Raw genomic sequence first — 20,859 nt, 5'->3', positions numbered from 1 at the left:
TTCACATTCCTGAACAATTCTTTATTCAATTTAAGAACTTTAGATGGCGTCATATCTTTAGATATAAGATACAATCCCAGATGTTCCCCACAAGGTGATGCTATCCCAAATGTTTTATTTTGAGATATGGTGTTGGTCCTAAATAAAATTCACTTAGGAAACGAGCACAAACTATTTGATTTCTTTTGCAAAATACCTTATTTATGGAGATACAGAACTTTACTGCAACATTAATACAGCTCATATCCACTCCAGCTTGTGTCCTCGCTCTTTTAAAGTGCAAACTATACACAGAAAAGAAAATAAGTGACTGCTCTATTAACCATTATCTCTCCTCATTTGAAAGTATTTGTTTATCACGAGTCTGAGCCTGTAACATCTGACTGCTGCTTTTCAAATGAAGGATTATAAACTACCATCACCTGTGTTAAAACTGTCAAACGCGGTCGGCTTTATGGAACTCCAAAAGGAGTTTCTAACTGCTGCGTAGCTAGCTGTTCACAATGTAGACTCAGAGCCTTCAACACTGTTTAAAGTCAAAGATAAGACATTGTGTCTCAATGCTGAATCACACACTTAAATATTCAAATGTAATAAGTGTGAAAAGCTTAATCAGTACGTATCTTTTTTGTGACCTGCAATTGACTGTGTGTCAAAGCTTTCACATTATTTTGACTTGTGAGACTTATGAGACGACCTGTTCAGAGGGTTTTCAGATGTCTTCAACTGGAAACATGCATTATCTCAAAAGAAAAGGGGGGAAAGCAAACCTGAGACAATCCCCCGGGTTGGGAAGAACTGAACATTGAACATGTGTTACACTATTCAAATTGAGAGGTTTATGTAAATTAGGGCTTCATGGACAGTCAACCCTAAAAGGTACTTTTACTTATCTTAAGTGTTTACATTCTCTGAAACTTTGTGTTCCCCCTTGTTTTCCTTCGATAACTTTAGTTGAATCAAATGAATAATAAAAAGTATAATCAGCATTATGTTGTAGTGTAAATGGTATAAAGCTGACTTTGTAAAAACTTACTTTTTATAGTCTATGGTAAAAACTACTTTGCAGTGCAAAGAGTAGGCTAAGAAATTAGCTCCACTTTCGCTAGCTGTTATAATAAATTATTGTTTATATAATGGAGGCCTATAATAAGAATTAAATAGTACATGTTTAATGGGCCGCTCTACATAGTGTGTATTTTTTCTTTTGAAACTTTAAGTATTTCATAATAATATTTTTTGAATTTAAGTAATGCATGCATGACTTTTGCTTTTCCCAAAAGAGCAAAAAGTGTTTCTACAGAGTAGTTCTGCTGCCCTGACAAGCTGCCGTCAGTTACTGTACCTTTCAGGAGATAGCGTGAACGCTTGTTCTGAGCATGCGCACTCGCGAGAGGTGGAGGTTTGGCACCTCCTGAAGGAGCGGCTGACTGTCAGCAGCCCAGAGTCACAGCAGCAGGCACGGGGAGAGAAAACTTCAGGTAAGCGAAAGGGGGATATCATTGGAAGCTGTGACTTTTCAAACATCTCATTTCTGTCTTCTGTGGTTACTTTTTTTTTTTGTTGTTGCTGTTTTATTTGTTTAACGAAGCACAGCTTTTGCGAGCAGATGTTGACTTTACGTGGGTGCGTCAGCGGGGCGGGGCGCCAGCGTCGGGAACTCTTACAACTTAAAGGCTGTGGTTACCTGTAATCTCTTCTGGTTTGTTTTTTTACCCTGTTTATTATGACTGAGGGTTTGTTCAATCATTAAACATTCTAATTTTGCTTTCCCAAAGTAGAAAGTCTTTAAAGTCGCAGGTATACCCCCACTTACCCCCACTTAATTGAAGCAATTGATCAGTTCTAGTATTCATTTAGGCTACACAGATTTTGTGTATTTTGTTCTTTCTAAACGTCCCTTTTCTGTGGTCTTTTCACAAGTTATTGTGTGTACATGTAGTTTCTTGTTGCTCGTGTTCCTGTCAAATTGGTCAAACTGGCTTTGATGGGAATGCAGTCAAACCTCTTTGCAGTAAATGAAAGAGTGTGTTAATCACAGTCGTAAAAAATAGCACACTGTTTGTGTGTGAACAATAACTGTGTCAACTGTGTCTGTTTTCATGTTTTCAGTCAGTTTCATGGCATTTGAACTAAATTGAATCTAGGCAGGGATGAGTGAAGGGCCCTGACCCATGATTAAATCAAGCGAATAAGGAGCAGCATGTTTGTGCTGTTTGTGCTTCATACGTGGGTTTTTAAAAACTCAAAATATATTCGGCTTATTGTTTAATGCAAAATAAGTATTCCAACAGGAAACTTTCTTTCATGGAAAACTACACACATTACACACAATGTAATCCTTAACAATAACCTCGGAAAAGGATTTGGAAATGTCTCATGTGGCTCTAATGTAAATAAATAAATAAAACCGTGATGATGTCATCATGGTTTTTCAGCCTGAGCTTGACACAGTAAACTATTTGGGTGAAAGGTTTCAATAGTACTTTTATTCCTCTGAAAGAAATAGACAATCAAGAGGAATCATGCATGAATTAACTGACTCTTTCCAGTTGCGGATGTCATTAATTGAAGTTAGAAAGAGACTAGTTGTAATGATATGTAGGTTAATGGTTATAGCCTCAATGAGAGGAGGAGGGGTCGGTCAAAAAGTTCAACTCCACACCTCTGATTATTTTACTTTGTAGACTCTAGCCCAACACAGAAGCTGAATCATCACTGGGGGCTTAATCAAAATGATTCAGCTCTATTTGGAACCAAAAAAGCTTGTAAGGCTACATTTTTGTCTCCTATGTTGTAAGTAGTGACGTACCAGTCCCCAAAGGAAGAATGTCACATACTTCCTGGTTCTGGCCTGGAGGGCTGAATGTAAGTCTGAGTGTTTGTGATAACATTGGCAACTAGATGACTTCATCTGTGGCTTTGGGGAATTGTTCGGTGCTATTTTCCGATCACAATTTGTTTAGTTATTATTAGCCTTTAAACTAGAACTGAGCTGAATCTTTATCCTTACTCTTGTTATATTGTCAGCACACTCTCAAGATTACCTGCAGATGACAGAACCTCTCTTATTTTGGAAGCTGATATATTTTCCTGTCTATTTAAACATGTTTATTATCAGAACAAGTTCTTCTACTGACTGTTTTCTAATAAATGAAGAATGATTTCCCCTGAGTGTAAATGACACATTTTTTGGAGCTGAACATTTTTGAAAAAAAAAACCAAAACAGAAAATGTCGACATGTTTGCTTAAAAAGGCACTCATCTCTTGACTTGTACTTTGCCTGTTATTGGAGCTAATAGGGATCCAAATAAAAAATGAATAAATACAGTTAAATTATAAAGGTAGTAACCGATTCATGGTAAATGATTATTAACTTGTGATTAATTTAAGGCTTATTTTAATTTAAACACAGTCTTCTATGAAAAAAAGTTTCCTCCATGAATAAGAAAAACATGTTGGGAGAAGATCTTTGAATATTGTGTGAACTTCAATCATCAGTTTATATATAAAAGAATGTTGAGCTGTCGTCATGTCTTTAACCACGTCTGTGTCGTCTTCTTCTTAAGGTTAAAGTCCTTCTACAGTCCTGCTATAGAATGTCAAACAGCAGACTTGTTCAACACATCCGCAGACCTCCTCAACCCCCCCCACTCATCCTAGGTGAGACTAACTGACAATGAGAGTCACACTCACTCAGTCCTGTTTGTTTAAGCTGCATAGAGGAAGAGAAAGTCCCCATTGGTTCAACATGTTTTCTTTGTTCTGTCAGGATGTTCAAAGTTGTTCCTCTGTGTCATGCCCATCGCTCAGATTGCAATCGGTGAGTGATTGATGCACGTTTAGACCTACAGACGTTTTAAGAGTATTTTCATGTGAAACCACAAATCTGATGTTCTCCTTCAGGTGCGGTACACCTGGATGACTGTCCGCGGCAGCACTACATCCCCATCTATCTGATCGTGGTGGGGGTCTTCGGTCTGGTGCTGTCCGTGCTGTCGTGCCTGCCCTGCGCTCAGGAGCCCAAAGATGGGACCACGAACCCGCTCAGTCGAGTCTGCACCGCCTGGAACTCTCTGAGCTCCTTCTTCCTCTTCTGCTGGTTTATCGCTGGTGAGTTTGAGCCGCTGCAGCCTGATTGATTCTCTCTTAGAATAAAAAAGAGCGGGCCAGAGATAATGAAGATATACTGTATCCACAGAAATGAAGGGATAGATAGAGAAGGATTTCTTACATCAACATGATAAAGTCAGATAAGAATACCCGGTTTATTGAGTGTCTGTGAATTGGACTCTTTACATGTAACCTCCCTGCTGATACTTTCTGAAACATATTAACATAAAATACCACCATGTCTGTGTTTTTCCCTCCAGGTAATGTGTGGATCTACTCCATCTACCAGCCCAACTACGCCAAGAACTCCACAGATATAGGTTCCTATTGTAATAAAACTCTATACCTGTTTGCCTTCTGGACCACCACCCTGGTCTACATCCTGCTCGCCGCCTTCCTGATCGGCGGGTGCTGCGTCCTCGGCTGCATGTTCCTGTGCGGCCGAGCTGACCCCGACGACGACGTGTAGGGACAGAAACAAAAGAGCGAAGGCGACAGGAAGCGGCTCGTCGGGGCCCACGCGTTGATGTTTGATGCTGAGTCTTCGCTACCTCTGCAGAAGTTTCTCTCGCCGCCTTTCCAGTCTGTGTACAAACACTCGTTGTTTACATGTTAAGCCAGTAAACAGGCTTAAACTTGACTTATAGTATAAGATATAATAATTATGTGTGTGAAATAATTTTAGTTACCACTTATATTTGTGCAGAAAGATACTTTATATAGAAATATATATAGAATGAAATACAATCAATGATGTTTTAAAGTCAAATAGAAAACAGACAATTAAAACATCTATATAAAAAATGTTTTGGTCAGACTCTTATTCAACCAATAATATTCCACATTTTACAATTGCTATGCAGTATGTTTGCCACATGCAAGGGGAGAAAAAGATTAAGAGAACAAAGTTGTTATTTAAGGCTTTGGTTAGTCTACATGTTCCTTTGAAGGAGAATATGAGGTGAGCAGCTGCCTGTGCTAAAATGAGCATCCTGTGAGTTAAAAAGATTAAGAACTACATACTTCTGTCCACAGGAGGGCGCCAAATCCACACAAACGGAAAGTTTGTGGAAAAAGAGAGGCCCTCCTGTTTTTTGTTGCTCTTTCTTTTTTCTCTCCTGTAGGCAGATAATTATCCTCTTCTTTTTTTTTGCTCTGTTGACTTTCATTAACAAACTGTTTTTTTTTTCCACAGCCATCATGCATGCATCGCTCAGCAGGGCAACAAGAGTGAGTGCTGTCAGATTAGGCCCCCCTTTAGGAAGGTTTCCTACTGTCGATAGAAAAACGTGCACTTTGCTTTGGTAAGAGTTTGTGAGCCCTCAGGGGCCCCCTACTGGTCAGGGGCTCCAAGCTGTTGCCCGCCTTTCCTGTTGACAAGCAGCGCCTCATGTGTCGCCCTGTGGGTCTGACATAAAGTAGAAAGTAAATTATGTTTTTTTAATAGACTCCTTTTCTCTCTGTCAGGTGATTACAGTGAATGTTTGAGAATAAACACTCTGTAGTACCACCTCTCAACCACTAGATGTCACTCTATGGCTACAGGAGATTACAAATGACCACATGGTGTCTTTTCTGTCTAAAGCTTTGGTTCAAATGTTCAGCCTTCAGTTACTTGAACATCACAGTGTAGTCTTGTGAAGTACTTTTTCAATAACTTATTAAAAAGACTGAAACAAACCGTCTAATCTGAAGAAGGCAGTGTAACAGGCAAGCCTGAGCATTCTAATAATGTTACCACTTCACTCTTAAAATCTACAATTCATTTCTTTAATGGGGTCCTAAATCTATGCTGTATTCCCATGATGCACTTTGCTAGATGATCATTTGTATTGCACTGCATCAAGAAGGGTTCAAAGTTGAGATACTATCACCATGGGCAACGGGGTCAGGATGCAGGAATCCAACAAGGAAACTTGACTTTTAGGTAAAAAGGTTTATTTTCGTCCAATTCAGTTCAATAACGAGGGTAAAAGAAAACACACATGGGATGGTTTGAACATCAGTGCAGTGCTGAACGGACGCCCCATGTGAGGATGAAAAACATAAAGAAGCAGTCGGCAGGTGAATTCAATCTAACTAACGAGGGACAGAGTGCAAACAACAGCCAATCAAGGGGGAGGGGAGAAAGGGAGAAACCAGGAAGTGTACTAAATAGTGATCGTTACTACACTCATAGTTCACTCTTTACATTGTTTAACGTCACTTTGTATTGCTGAAGTTATGAAGGTAATATTAAAATAACACATACATGGACATTAAATGGAGAGTTGCATAAGATGATGTAGGACTCAATACATTTAAAGAGACGGGGGAGGGAAACGTGTTGTGTGGAAACTGTGTAGAAACAGGAAACTATTGTATGTAAAGGACAGAGAATAAAGTCTGACCACAAAATGTGTTTAATCTCAATGAGACGTGTCAGGTTGTACTCAGACTGAGAGCGATATCAGGAAGTTGTTTCCAACTGAAACTCAAACAGGGATTACCAAATAGACATGGGAATGATGTTTCTCAGATTCTCGTTAACTGCTAGCTTGGAAACATGGGAACTGTAAAACAGAAAAATACAAGCTCCAAGAAATACAAGAGAATAATCAGAGGTGCTGATTGTCAACAGGCAAGGCAGGCAACTGCCTGGGGCCCCGGGCCAGTAGGGGTGCCTCGGGGGCTGACAAACTTTACACCATTGCAGTGGCTCAAAATGTGTCAATTTTCCAATGACAGTAGGAACCTCGCTAATGGGGCCCCATCTGACAGCACTCACTCTCGTTGCCCTGCTAAGCATAGCATGCATTGGTGTTTTGAAAACCAAAGACCAAAGAAAGAGTAACAAAAAGGAAGAGGGGTAAGCGTTGGAACACTGGTGGTGAGAAATGCTGGTTGGAGGGCCCCCTAATTAATTTAACCAATAGACTGTAGAACAGCCACTGAGAATAATCCTGTTTGAAGCTAAAAACACACAGGGAGTCTGCTTCTTATGATATGTTTAGTCAGTGCTACAGTCCAGCTACTGTAACCGGTGTGCCTGTCCTGCTGCACTTGACTGCATTCACATCGCTTACTTGTACTAATGTCTGTGTTGTGTTCTGTTGCTGTGACTGAACAAAGAACTCTGACCACAAGCTGCAACTGGTTTCTCATATGATATGAACTGTGCTGGCTGCATCTGTTACAAGTGAAAAGAAAACCACAAAAGTCTCTGTAAAACCCTTTTCACACTTACATGCAGCTGAATACAGCCACTGTGTGTATTTCATTCTGCTCCTTGTTGCAGTAGTATGTCTGAGCTAACCTGCGGGCAGAATTTGAGCAACAAAGGGTTAAATCAATGACAAGACCGTCTCTGACTAAAACAATAAAAAAAGATGAGTTGTTCATTTTTCATGTGACTAAAGTGCTTAAACAGACAGAGAGAGTGAAACATGTTGAGTGGGAACTCTGTAGAAACAGAAAATGATTTTAAGTAAAGCAGATGGAAAAAAAAGTGTGACCACACTACGTGTTTAATCTCATGTCATGAGCTCAGGTCTACCTCACATGGAGAGAAACAAGGGGGAGTTGTCTAAATGAAAGTCAAATAGCTGTTTTATAAATTGTCCGGCCAATTACAAGGGGGACGTTATAAGGAGCTGGATCAGTCTCAATCAAAGAATAATGCACACAGAAGGATTCACAAATATATCTGAGGATTTATCTGTTTGACTCTCTTCACAAGAGGAAAGACAAATTTGCTCCTATTACTAACAAAAAAACGTGTACACACACTTCCAAACTCCATTCGATCTGCAGAGTCCCTTTGCTCCTTTAAGAAAAAGCTAAAGACCCAGCTCTTTCATGAATACCTACGACCTTAACGATGATGATGACGATGGTCTCGATATTACTGATAATGACGATGGTAATGACGATGGTTTCGTTTGACAACGACAACTTTTAAGATGGTTTCTATACTGATAAGAGCTCACAAGAACTGCTGTCAATGTTGTGCTTTGCCTCTTTGCACTTCCTGTCAGCACCTGTGTATCCAATCGGACTCAAAGTTTTGTTCCCTTTTTTCTAGATCCTTGCTTGTGTTGTACTTACTCTCTGATGTACGTCGCTTTGGATAGAAGCGTCTGCTAGGTGAATTGTAGAATTGTAGCTCTGGGTCTGCAGCTTCTTCAGCAGTGAGCAAATGTGCACACCACTCAGGACAACCTCAGGGTTGTCATGACGAGGCGTAAAAAGAGATGCTGTGAATACAGAAATCAGAGTTCATCGTCATAATGACATTTTTACCTTATATGAGTGCTGCATGTAGATGAATAATCCCTGCTGCGTTCACATAGCTCACACAAACTCCACATGGAAGCTCAACTTAAGGGCTGGCAGGGTAAAATCTGAGGCAATTCAGGGTGGAAAAAAATTGCATTCACACATCCAGCTCAAATTACAGGAGTTTTTTCTGGAGAGGTTTTTTTGTTTTTCCTTTTGTGAAAACATCATCAGAGACCATAGACATACACCAGACAACTATACCCATGGATGTGTTCTCCTTACTTCAGTTGCATTATGGAGGAGTAACTGTATTTCTTTGTAAGAAACAATACATCTTACATGTTCAAAGTTAGCATATTGGAGGCGCCGGTAGTGTAGTGGTTAGTGTGTGCTCCCTATAGGCTATAGTCCTCCATGAGGGTGGACTGACCTGAGGTTTCTTTCCCGCATGTCCTTTCCCTCTCTTTGCCTGATTTCAGACTCCATCCACTGTCCCATCTTCTACAACAAAGCCACAAAATAAATCTGTAAAAACAGGTATCATATTCAAGTTAAATTCTTCCCTCAAGACAGAATTTTAAAGCAGAGTAGATTTAACGTTGATGTTAAGTGATTGTAAATGTAATGTAGGAAGTTGAGACACACAATCGAAGGAACTTTTTCTGTGGTTTCACATTTGATGTGACACTAACCCTCAGCTGCTATATGACATTAGTTTCCCTTCTAGACGTCAGTGACAAGACGCTGAGGAGCTGCTTATAACAGTAGGTGACTATTTTTTATTATTCTAAAATCCTTTTTATATCAAAACAATTATTTTTGCTTATGAAATACGTTTACTGCTCATTTTTTGTGAATAACTATTTATTGAGTTGTTTTTACGTTAAGTTGCTTGTACACAGAGCCGGAGAGAAATGAACAGTCATCCAACCAAACACTTTGACGACATTATTAGTTTGATATGGAAAATAAAAAAGGGATAGAGGAATGCATGAGTCATGTCAAATGAGGGGCACTTCAGAGCAGACACATTATGTTTCTTCTCTTTTGAGCAGAATATGGCTGAGAGTCTTCAACACATCCGCAGACCTCCTAAACCTCATGCACCAATTTCAAGTGAGACGCAGCAATATGTGAAAGTGATGCACATTTCTGTTACTTTCAAACGAACCTCACCACACGGTGCATTTAACGGTGTACCTCTTTGTCTTTACCACAGGTTGTTTCCAGGCGATTGTATGTGTCCTGCCTTTCGCTCAACTCTTGATAGGTATGATTTTATTCTTTCAAAACACAAGCCAACCGAAGGTGGTGATGGCAATAACCATCAAAGAGTGTAACCCCCCCCCCCCAGAAATGAATGTTGTTGCATCTTGTAGGAGCAAAGTACCAGTTTGACTGCCCGGCTCAGCGTTACATTCCAATCTACCTGTTGGTGGCGGGAGTCGTCACCCTGCTGCTGGCCATGCTCTCCATCTGTCCCTGCACTGCCGGCTTCGGGAATCACAGCAAAACCTGGAGCTGCTTCGTCTCCGTCTTCTTCTTCTGCTGGTTCATCGCTGGTAAGATAAAACACTGGAGTATTTGTCAAACTAATGCACAATTAATGCACTTACAGTGGTGCAGTTTAAGGTACACAAATCAATGTGTCAAATCTACTTTTGCTCATAAAGCAGTGCACAATCTTTGCCGTATGTGAGGGGCCGGGCGCAAAGGGGTTGGCTATGGCTTGATTATACATGTGTGTGTGTGTTTTATGAGTAACCTGAATTGAAACAAAAACTCAAAAAGGTAAATCTACTCAACTCTAACAAAGGAAGTTGGGGCATTTAGCTAGTTGTACCAGAAATCTTCTGGAGTTGGTGGAGACCAAAACAGAGCTAGAGCAAGATCATGAATGTATTATAAAGGTGATTTTCCTGACTGGTTTGCTGCCCCCTACAATTATATGGAAAGTAAAGAAACAATTATATGGGAGCAGTTTTTTCTCAGGTGTTCGTGACAATCATAAAGCGTTGTGTTTAATTTCTGTGAGAACCAATTGTCTTTTGGTCTTTTTCGGCAGGTAATGTTTGGATTTACTCAATCTACGAACCAAACTACAACAAGACGGCCCCCATAAACACCTACTGCAACAAGACCCTCTACCTTTTTGCCTTCTGGACCACCAATGCAAATTATATTCTCTTAGGTCTCCTCCTTGTATCTAGCTGTTGCCGCTGCATTCTGTCTGGTGATGATTAAAAGAAAACAAACTCTGACAAACTTATGGATTTGTTAAAGGATTTAATGACAGTAAACATGAGAGTATTCACCTGTGTGTGTTCATGCCGGTCAGGCCTGCCTTATTGAAGGAGATTCCATCACTTCAAACACGAGAATCACACATGGGTTTATTGTTATGAAAGCCCCCCCCCCCCATCATGATTTACACACAAACTACCAAGGAGTAATTCAAATTGTATGTATACCCTGTTCAGATGTATAACTTTTAACAACAACATTTTAACAATTAAAAAATTAAGAATGTTGTCATTACCTTTTAGCCTTGTGTGTAAAGAAAAAGGGGGATGCCGCCAAGATGCCATTTGCAAATCACATTACTTGGAACAACTGGTCCATTTTATAAATCAGAAAGTTGATTTTTTTAATCCACAGTGCACAAGTGAATTATTTTACTCTCCAATAAAAGAAAAACTTCAATCAAGGATCACAGATAAAATGGGGGGACCATTTAATCTGTATTTCTTGTCCATGTCCATGTGGATATTACCATTCTGTCAAGAGCCTTAAGAGATTTAACCTTAAAACTGACTGCTTTCATGAAGAATATAGAAATGTAAAGTCAAGTGGCTTAATTCAATGTTAAAAATAATCTCAAGCATGTATATCATATTGTGTATTTGAGATCCATCTTCATAACATAGTTTTATAATTTACATACAAAATATTATATTGAATGCCTCGTTTAGTCTTTGTAAGATATTTCTTACAACACTTTTGCATTATGACAAAAAATAACATTTGTATAATAACTGATAATATTTTCACTTTAAATCTAAAGTAACATATTTTCAGAGGGCTCACTGTCCATCTGACTGGCTTGCTGGGCTGTGATGTCAGCACGATTTCTTGGAAAGGTTGAGAAGTGCTTTGGTGTGGATGGGCTTATAGAGAAGCGTGAAGCTGGAGGGGGTGAGAAGACCGTTGCCCTGTGCGTCGACTTTTCCCATCAACACGTAGTTCTTGCCTGAATAAGAGACAAAAAACAATAGTGTGTCAGAAAATGAGAAAAACCAGAGGAGCTAGATGGACTTTTCATAGTTTGATTGACCCCAATAATATGGTAAGTGTCAATCTAAGATGATACTTCTCTTTCATTATGATTTTATATACTACAATACATCATTAGGAATACAGTTAAAACACATTATCATTGCATATTCATTTAACAATTGCACAATTACAATTTTTACTTTGTATATTTTGGTAAAATAAAGAATCACATCATCTGCATAAAAAGACAGTTTTTACTCTTACCATAGCTGAATTTTAAAAAACTGAAAAAATCATTTAGTTGCATCTTTATGAACCTGAAAGTTGATGACTCAATAGTTGCATTGGTTTGCGAGGCGAAGAGGCAGATGTTATGTCTGTAAAAACAGACAGTTTTTCCATACCTTTGAGTATCCCAGGGCATCTCTTGCAGGTAGAGTTCAGTGTGACGGACATGATGGGCCCTGCTTTGGTGATGTTCAGGCGTCCAGGCTTATAAGCCTTGATTAGGAACACTTCAACTGTGGCTGAGCCCCCAGGACCAGCTGTCACAGATGTAACCTTACCCGTAATCACTGAAAGAAAGAGAATGTATCATCAAACTACTCTAAATTATTAATAATTGCAAAACTGAATCATGGAGTCTATCAAAAATAGAACCATGCCCAGACAACCAACATCAACATATTTTCAATTTCACAAAGTGCATTCCTCGAGTTTTCATAAAAAATTGCTTATGTTTTTCACCATCTTGTCTCAAGACTTTTCTCCCAATACTACTTCTTCAACGGTATAACGGCACCAGGCTCAAGACTCATATACACCTACTGTTTATCGCTATATACCAACTCCATATATTGCATTACAGTGAGTAAAAATATGAAAATATGCATTTTCTTTCCAGATTTTGGGGGAAATTAAGTTTAAATATGTGTACCATTTGGATGGAAACCTGTCTAAAAAGGAATACAAAAGACTAAATGGGTTAAATAACATTTTGGAAAGAAAGAAATGCAGAGGAGATTTGTACAGTCTACATGGCAGCTGATGTGGCTCACCGAAGTCATGAGGGCAGAAGCTAGATTGGAGAGTTCCCGTCCTTTTACAGGGTTGTGTACACAGTGGCTTCAGTGGTAAAGCTGAAGAAACAACAAATGCAAACACGTTAAGCACTTTAACCATCTTTTATAATACAGGTGTTCTAATATACATACATGGAAGTTTGTCCACTTACGTTTCCTGCTCACGATAGGCTTCTTTGTCACTGTCTTGCTAACTCCAGGTTTAGGTGTCACTTTGGGCTTCATCCTTGGTTTGGCTGTTGGTTTAACTACACTCTTAGATGTTGGCTTTACTGGTTTGATGTTGGGTTTTAATGTGGGCTTGATCTTCAATATAGGCTTACGTGTAGGTTTAGCCTTGATGCTTGGTTTCATTGTTGGCTTAATAACCTTAAATTTGGGTGTAGGTTTAGCTCCAGGTTTAGGTGCAGGCTTTTTCACAGGTGCTTTGGGTGTGGGTTTGGCTGGTTTTGGTTTAAGAGTGGGTTTGACGATGGGTTTTTTTGGTGGAGGTTTTATTGGTTTCTTCACCAGTGGTCTTTTGGTTGGTTTAGGGGTAGTTTTAGGCTGGGGGGTAGGTCTAGAGGTGGGGGTTGGTTTGGTTGGTTTTCTTGGCTTCAAAATGGATTTTTCTGGCATTGTGGTGGTCTGAGGTCCATAGATGAAATCTCCTCCTATCGTGGGCGACCGAGACCCACGGGGCACACTGGAGTAGTGGGCCATGAAGCCATCTGAGGTCACACTGAGGTCTGAGACAAACTGGACCAGGAGCTCATTCCCATTTGTCACTATAATTCTATAGAAAAGGAAAGAAAATGCATGACTGAGCTCAGATGGAAGTCTTAAAAAAAAAGGGAAACTTGAAGCAAGATTTATTTTAACTTTTCAACACCCATTTCATATCAGTTATCTCACCCTGGTACCCTGTCTCCACAGAACTTCCCAATCCGCCGCGAGTTATCCCTTTCTCCACCATTAAACAACGCCACATAGTCGTAGCGACAGTACGTGTCGGGCTCCAAGTCCAGCTTCACAAACTTCACCTCAATCACCTGGAGAAGAGGTGGGAATGAAAACACAAACTCTGAATTTTATGATTGGGAATGAATGGTGTGAGCTAGTTTATTCCTCATGAATCTAGTGCAGCTATACTGAAAGTGGTGATGTTGGTGCAGGAGGAGGAGGGACATGCTCCTGAAATACAGAAGGGCATTTACTAACTCGCTCTCACTTCCTTCCCTCTTTCCCAACATTCAATCTCTTGGCACACACGAACACACCCCTACGCACTCAATGAAGCCTTTCATTTGAACTTTGTCACAAGGCCGCCGCCATTTTTACAAACACACACACTTTACACACATTACATTAGGGATGAGAAGGGAAACATTTCCTTGTGATGGGCCCCTTCATTAGTCTTATAATTTTTTCAGTCCTCCTCCTGTATCAATTAGCATTATGAAATACACCTTTCTGAACTCGGTATATGTGAACAACTTTCATATTTTTAACATTTTAACCTTTTTAATTGAGATACAATAACTTAATATACTTTAGAAAAGACAACGTTGCAGAGAAAAGTAAGGTCATCTTATCTGAGAGTGAAAAGTCCATATCAAACAATTTAAATAGGGCATTTTTCTTCTTGGCCTCAAACCAGTGTATGCTAATAAGCTTCCTAGCTAGCTAATAATGATTTCAGATTCCTGTACAACAAAAATTTTGCTTTTATGTCTGTATTCGCTCAAGTAGAAAAAACAAGGCTAAATGTCTAGCTAGCCAAGCAAGTTTATGTTTAGCATTTGAGAGGAAATAACATATTGAAAAGTTATTTCTATACTCGAAAATCTGAGGCTAAGTAAACTAGCTACTGAGCATAACGAGCAAAGGATAGCTCTTCTTCCATCTAGACTTTACACTCCTGCTATTTCTCTACATCTCATGCTTCAACAACAATATTAGCACACAACAAGGTGGGAGCTAGCTAGCTTAGCTGTCTCTTTCCTCAGATGTTGGGACAGAAAATTATCTGACTGCAGAAAAGAGTAATCCTAAGTGTATGTTGCTTATGGTTTACCTACATTTGATTTAAAGTTAGTTTACTTCTTTACTTTAGGTAATTTTTTAACTATTTAAACCTCCGTGAGAACAACAAATTCACTAATGTGTCACTGTGTAAAGATCAATAACATACAAATTTCCTGTTTTTAGTGAAAACATTTTTAACCGATGTAGGCTACATGTCAAATCTAACAAAGATGTATTAAAGACTACAAAAATAACAGAACATTTCAGTCAACTATATTATTATTTGTTGTTTAAACGTACCATAATCCCTTCGACATTCATGTTAAAATACTGACATTTTGCTCTCTGAGTTTTTAAAGACGTGTTGAATGTGTACAACCAATAAAAATCAGCATTTTATACTGTACAGTTTGCTCACATTGCTTGGTTCAACAGAGATGTGCCATGAGCAGCTGATGCCCGCTGGGTAATTAGAGTTGGGCCAGTTTGGTGTCTTGACGGAGCCCTGCGATTTGGTCAGCCTTCCTCCACAGAACTGGTTCTCTGTGCGGGGAAAAAAGAAGAAAAAGTCACAAAAATAAGTCTTTGGTCATTTTTTTGCAGAATGTTTTTATTTCAGAGAGGATTGTTTGAGCCTTAGAATTTTTTTTTTTTTTTTTACAAAAAAAAAAAAAATATGACAGAGGACCACTACGTTAGACGTCCATGCTTGTTGAATAATGCAACCATACCTTCCATGTGTGGCTTCCCAGCGCTGAAAGCAGCTAGAAAGCCTCTCCCCCCGGTTGCGTCGTCTGACACCATCTCTAACATCATGGTGTTAGAGGTGGAGATAAGAGCGCCCGGTCTGAACGTCCCACAGAAACGACCCAGCTTCTGGACCAGGCGGGAGTGACCGTTGTAGACGTCCAGGTAGTCATAGCGACAGGTGGGGTCAGCCTCCACGTCGAAGAGGCGGAATGACAGCATGACCACATGACCCTCTGGGACCTGGAAGGAGAAAAAAAATAAATTGTTGGAAAAAGATGTTGATAAGAGTTTAACTTTAGGAAAAAGGATGCTCGGAAACAATTTTCTTTGTAGAACCAGAAAATGCTCACAGGCTCCTCCTGAAATTTAAAGTCAATAAAAGGTGTAACAAGAAACCAAAAGCCAATAAAATCATTTAAAAGGTTTTAATTCACAAGGTCACCATAAACACTCATTTTGTACATTTTTTTTTGAACATATTTGCTTTGAAATTGTTGTTATTTTGGTGCTGATCGTTGGCTTAATTAGTTGAAGTGAAACAGGTGTGCGTAATTAGCTCGCCCAAGTAGAGAGTAAGTGGATGTTTCGAGTTGCAGGAGGAGGGCTTAAACTGGTCAGCCAGTTTAAAATGTTCAAGTTCAAGAGTCTGTAAAGTTCGGAGATAAAGCACAGTCAAAAAGCATAGTAGTACAGGTTTATATGTAGGAGCAAACAATACATTATGATGTTGCAGTGTAACTTTAGTAAGAACAATGCTCTTGTCTTCTTCGTCTGTTTGACTGTGTATGGATGGTATTTTTAAGGATTTTGCGCTGGCTTGTACGATCGTACATTACAAAACTAAATCAACTTTCAGCTATACAGCTTTGGTGAAAGCATGGATGCTATGGAAACATAGCAACAACAAAAAAGTTGACGTTGAACAAGGTAATTTAATCAGACAGGCAAGACACTAATGTGTTATTTAAAGCTGCATGATTTAGGCAAAGCTATGTTGCAGAAACAACACCCTTACTGTTTGGAACCACCTTTCTAAATACCTTTTGAACATTTCCAATAGAAAAGTATGTAAACAACAGTTCTTTAACAGCATATACTTTTAAAAATTGTTAATTTAATCTAACAAACTCCTTTATTGTTTAAATAAAGTGTAGGCTACTAAATCGTGCAAAACATTTTTAGGGAAAAATGTTTTTAACAGAACAATGTTTTCAGTGGAAACCTGGCCCTTAAGACTTGTACAGTTAATAGAGTAACTAATATGATTAATACATAAATTAAATGATCAAAGGGAAACCATGGGCTGTGTGGTGGTGCAGTGCAAACCTAACAGAACTCAGTAACAGGAACATAACACGCATTGCAAAGTGAAAAGAACAGGACATCACACATCCACTGAACACTCACCTCACATCCCTCAGGACGGAGGTACAGAGCAATGAGATGCAGTAAGGCTCGCCTTGGGAAAAGCCTGATCCCTGCTGTTATAGCGGCCCAGAACAAAAGTCCTCGCTGAACAGGCCAGAGTGGGAACTCTTGACTGTTCTCTAACTCAGTATGTGTAATACTCTGTGTTTTTTGTATGTACTGTATCTTCTTTGGTGGGAACTGTCTGTCTGGACAGAAACGTAGCTGTGAAAAATAATTTCCCCATGGGGACGATAAAGTCTTAAGTCTAGTGCTGTTGCCTCACAGCAACCTGGTTCGAATCCCTGTCAGACAGAGCCTCTCTGTGAGGAGTTTGCATGTTCACCCTGTGCATGTGTGGGTTCTCTCCGGGTACTCCGGCTTCCTCCCACAGTCCAAAGATGTGCTCGTTAGGTTAATTGGTGACTCTAAATTTGACCGTAGGTGTGAATGTGAGTGTGGCTGGTTGTCTGTCTCTATAAGTCAGCTCTGTGATTGACAGGCAAACAGTCCAGGGTGTAACCCCGCCTCTCGTCCAATGACGGCTGGGATTGGCTTCAGCCTCCCTGTGCTTCTGAATGGAAATAGCAGTATAATGGATGGATGGATGGAGGGAGGGAAACCATTGTGAACTACATAGCTTTTTTGAATTTATGCGTACAAGTAGTAGTTCTGGACAGAGTATTCCCATTGTAAACCTACACAGGTGTTTTCACTTATCCTAGCTGATTGGTTGGAGCTGGTCAAAGATATAATCTTTTAAGGAATCATTACATGAGTTCAATGAACCTCAGATGCTTATAAGGATGAAAAAGGTGTAATTAGCCCACCCTAATAGGAGCTGTCCGCACAGCCCCACACAGACTGAGGGAGGGAAATACGGTCTAATCAAGCTAAATATCACATGTGAAGGTTGACTTTACAAGTGCAGGGGTTTTAATGTTTTTCAATCATATTTTACATTTATTTTGGACCCGATAACTCCCAAAATGAACTGTTAAATTATTACAAATAACATTTTCACACACTTCCAACTAAACTTGCCTAAGCCTGCTGATATAATGATCCTAGCAGCCACACTGGGACAGATTTAATAATGTGATTAAAGGGACTCACGGTGATGTACCAGGTGCATTTACTGTTGGGTTTGTAAGGACTGGGGAATCCTTCACTGGCCACGATGCCTGAGTCTACAACCAGGTGGCCTCCACACAGGAAGACAGGCCTGAAATAAAAAAAAAAAAGAAGGAAAATGTCACAACCAACAGTTTCAATATTTAACTTTGCATGCTTCACCGGAGGAAAACGCAGCTCGTTTTTTGCAGCTATACGTACTCATAGAACGACAGCAGAGGCCCTGCATACGCGCTGCAAACCACAGCGGCACAGTCTGTCTCTGTTCTCTGAGTGTGGGGAGGTTCCCTGTGAGCTCTCCTGGTTCATGTTTTTTCATCAAACTTTAAAGCATGCACACTGCCGACATACAGTATACCTGCTGTAAGGTGTCGCTACACTGTATCTGTACCACAAGAAAGCTGCACATAGATGTAACATGAACTCTACTTTAACAGAGGAGTGCTTTAAAATGCTGCACACACACACACACACACACACACACGGGGGGGGGGGGTTAAGTGACGTACACACCACACACAGATAAACACAGATCAAAGCAGGGGCCAGCCTCTACTTTTGATTTCACTGCTTGTTAACGAAGACGTCTGCTGCTCTGGCATGTGTCTGTTTTTGTAGTTTTGTGCTTTAGCAAGAAAGAGACCAAAATAAATCGTCTTTTTCCTAACATTTAGCTGCTTACAGTTTTTGTTATGTACTTCAGGCATGTGTTTTGTGTCTGCTGTGGTGCTATAAGGCCACATTTGGCAAAAAAAATAAATAAAAAAAGTCCAGTGGCGGTGTAGTCCCTCCCTTCTGACCCTCCAGGGCTAAACAGCCCACAGGCATGTGTTTGTCTCTCATGTTCAATTTACACCCTGTATGTGTGTGTGTGTGTGTGCAAGTAGCTCCAGCAGTGTGCGCTCCAGGTTCAAAAACCATCCAGAATGTATTTATTTTTCTCCTATTCTTTTTTGTTTCATACCACAAGACTCAAGAGTGAAATAATAATCAACATGTAACAATAACTAAAGACACTAGGTAAACACAAGTGAAACATTTTGATTTTTTCTACCTTTTTTTTATATCTTCTGTGGTTTTCAGTACACAACAATGACAAGTAATGATCAATATTTAAGAAAAACTAGAGTGGGAAGTGGTATCAAACAGCGTGAGGAAAAACGGGATTGGTTTTCCAAACACAACAGCAGTTTATTACAATCAACATTTTAAAAAATCCTGAAGGAATCAAGGTAAACAAAACTAGGCAGATTTGTTTCTGAAAGATTGCATGCGTTGCATTTATACCACATTTACAGTTCATACAATTACACCTGGTATGTGATAGGCTGCCACACTTTAAAGAATCTGCTACAAGACTCGTGAATAATAAATGTCATCACCATTAGAGACACCTAAATTAACCCTGATCAGGTGTTTATAATGGAGGAGACACTTCTTTCCAATTTAACCAGATAGGGTTTCATCCTAGGACACAAACACATTAAGTTAAGATGTAAATGGGGACATTTGTTGCCAGTTTTGACAAAAACATCACGTGAGGACAAGCGACTGTAGGCCTACATGTGCCCAGTTTAATCACAGCATCAATTACAGCATACTGTCATTTAGTGTGTTTATGGGATGCTAACCACATCTTCCTGAAAAACTGCAGCCTTCTAATTCTACTTCACTTTTCTGTAATCATGATACTGCAGCCAGGAGATGAAATAACACACAACAGTTTAAGATGTGGGCTTGAAAACGGACGGCATGCCACATGTGCAGGATTTTTTTTTTTTTTTTAGGGAAAAAGATGCACAAAAAGGACATTGATAGCCATATTGGAAGTATTTCACTCTCTCACACATACACGTTTGCTTACCTGGTGAGGTTGGTCTCAGTCTGCGCTTCGGTCCATCCCAGTGTCAGAATGACAAAAAGACACACAGTCCACACCCTGTCCTCCATCCTGTTGCACAGATTAGGGAAAGACAGGAGAGGAGAAGAAGAGGAAGGAGGGAGAACTGCACCCAGAGGGGTGGAGAGCGATGCAAGGTTCAAGAGGGGAGGAGAAGGGAGGAGAAGGGAGAGGAAGGGATGGTCGAGGAGGAGGTGTGTTATGAAGAAGAAAGGAGAATTAATGTGACTGAGAGGATAAAAAAGCTGTTTGAACCACGGGAAAAGAACATTAATTACACTGTAAACTCAGCCACAGCCAAAAGCAATAAGGATATACAGTCCAGAGTACAGTGTGTGTTATGTTCTGGCTATGTGCTGTTGTTGTTTAACATGTAGCGTAATGGAATATATGGAAAATGTATGTTTCTGCAGACAGAGTGCCACTGTTGCTAACAGGAGCCGGGTTTTCGTTAGCCTCACTGGCAACTAGGAAGCTATATTTGGAGAAGTTGGGCTTTGGTCCACACAGAAATATCTCAACAACCATCATGCATGGTGCCCAGAGGAAAAATCCTACTTTATATTCAGACAGAATGCAAATCACCTTCAACAGGCAACAAATTGTTAATAAAGTTGTTGAAACACAAATTTGCCCTGGCTAAAGAAATAACTGGAAATAAAACAAACATACCTGTAAATATCTGATTTTAGTTAAGCCTAGAGGACATGCAACAACATTTAAACTAAGGAACACAGCCTAGCATGGTTTGTCTGTCCGTTGCTAGCGAGCTTAGCGCTAACATAATTGCTGCTAGAGACAAAACTACATTTTTGGTGAAATGTGCTGAAAATGTGCATTACTCTCTTTCCACATGAATATTAACTTTTCCTCTGCTGCCATTAAGAGGTATTACATTTATGATAAATTGATGCCCCTCCTGCTATCAA

The 20,859-nt window shown here is 39.8% G+C and overlaps 3 protein-coding genes across 7 annotated transcripts; 2 read left to right on the top strand and 1 right to left on the bottom strand.

Moving 5' to 3' along the window:
• The first annotated feature begins 1,374 nt into the window (after nucleotides 1–1,374).
• On the top strand, nucleotides 1,375–4,832 carry LOC132958225 (transmembrane protein 272-like). Of its 2 annotated transcripts, XR_009666737.1 has the most exons (6): nucleotides 1,421–1,481; nucleotides 3,571–3,664; nucleotides 3,774–3,824; nucleotides 3,908–4,114; nucleotides 4,375–4,642; nucleotides 4,732–4,832. XR_009666737.1 is itself a non-coding variant. In XM_061030932.1 (5 exons), exons 2-5 carry the CDS (start codon nucleotides 3,601–3,603, stop codon nucleotides 4,581–4,583), a joined length of 531 nt encoding a protein of 176 aa, XP_060886915.1. In that variant the 5' UTR covers nucleotides 1,375–1,481; nucleotides 3,571–3,600; the 3' UTR covers nucleotides 4,584–4,832. The 2 variants fall into 2 exon arrangements, 1 of the variants encoding a protein (XP_060886915.1); XM_061030932.1 differs by having other exon boundaries at nucleotides 1,375–1,481; nucleotides 4,375–4,832.
• A 1,332-nt stretch (nucleotides 4,833–6,164) lies between these two features.
• LOC132958226 (transmembrane protein 272-like) lies at nucleotides 6,165–10,912 on the top strand. 4 transcript variants are annotated; one of them, XM_061030936.1, is made up of 6 exons: nucleotides 6,165–6,962; nucleotides 9,102–9,138; nucleotides 9,430–9,490; nucleotides 9,594–9,644; nucleotides 9,754–9,936; nucleotides 10,440–10,912. In XM_061030936.1, exons 3-6 carry the CDS (start codon nucleotides 9,433–9,435, stop codon nucleotides 10,616–10,618), a joined length of 471 nt encoding a protein of 156 aa, XP_060886919.1. In that variant the 5' UTR covers nucleotides 6,165–6,962; nucleotides 9,102–9,138; nucleotides 9,430–9,432; the 3' UTR covers nucleotides 10,619–10,912. The 4 variants fall into 4 exon arrangements, with proteins under 4 accessions (XP_060886919.1, XP_060886917.1, XP_060886918.1 ...); XM_061030934.1 differs by having other exon boundaries at nucleotides 9,102–9,490; XM_061030935.1 differs by lacking the exon at nucleotides 6,165–6,962 and having other exon boundaries at nucleotides 9,008–9,138; nucleotides 9,277–9,490.
• On the bottom strand, nucleotides 10,641–20,053 carry pcolceb (procollagen C-endopeptidase enhancer b). Its single transcript, XM_061030931.1, has 9 exons — nucleotides 19,895–20,053; nucleotides 18,013–18,121; nucleotides 15,471–15,729; nucleotides 15,158–15,282; nucleotides 13,627–13,763; nucleotides 12,885–13,507; nucleotides 12,709–12,789; nucleotides 12,055–12,225; nucleotides 10,641–11,624 (listed from the first exon to the last, which is right to left on the bottom strand). Exons 1-9 carry the CDS (start codon nucleotides 19,978–19,980, stop codon nucleotides 11,494–11,496), a joined length of 1,722 nt encoding a protein of 573 aa, XP_060886914.1. The 5' UTR covers nucleotides 19,981–20,053; the 3' UTR covers nucleotides 10,641–11,493.
• Nucleotides 20,054–20,859: the final 806 nt, after the last annotated feature.

Source organism: Labrus mixtus, chromosome 23 (assembly GCF_963584025.1).
Source record: "Labrus mixtus chromosome 23, fLabMix1.1, whole genome shotgun sequence".
NCBI classification, from domain to species: Eukaryota; Metazoa; Chordata; class Actinopteri; order Labriformes; family Labridae; genus Labrus; species Labrus mixtus.
This window is presented reverse-complemented; position numbering and strand designations above follow the sequence as displayed.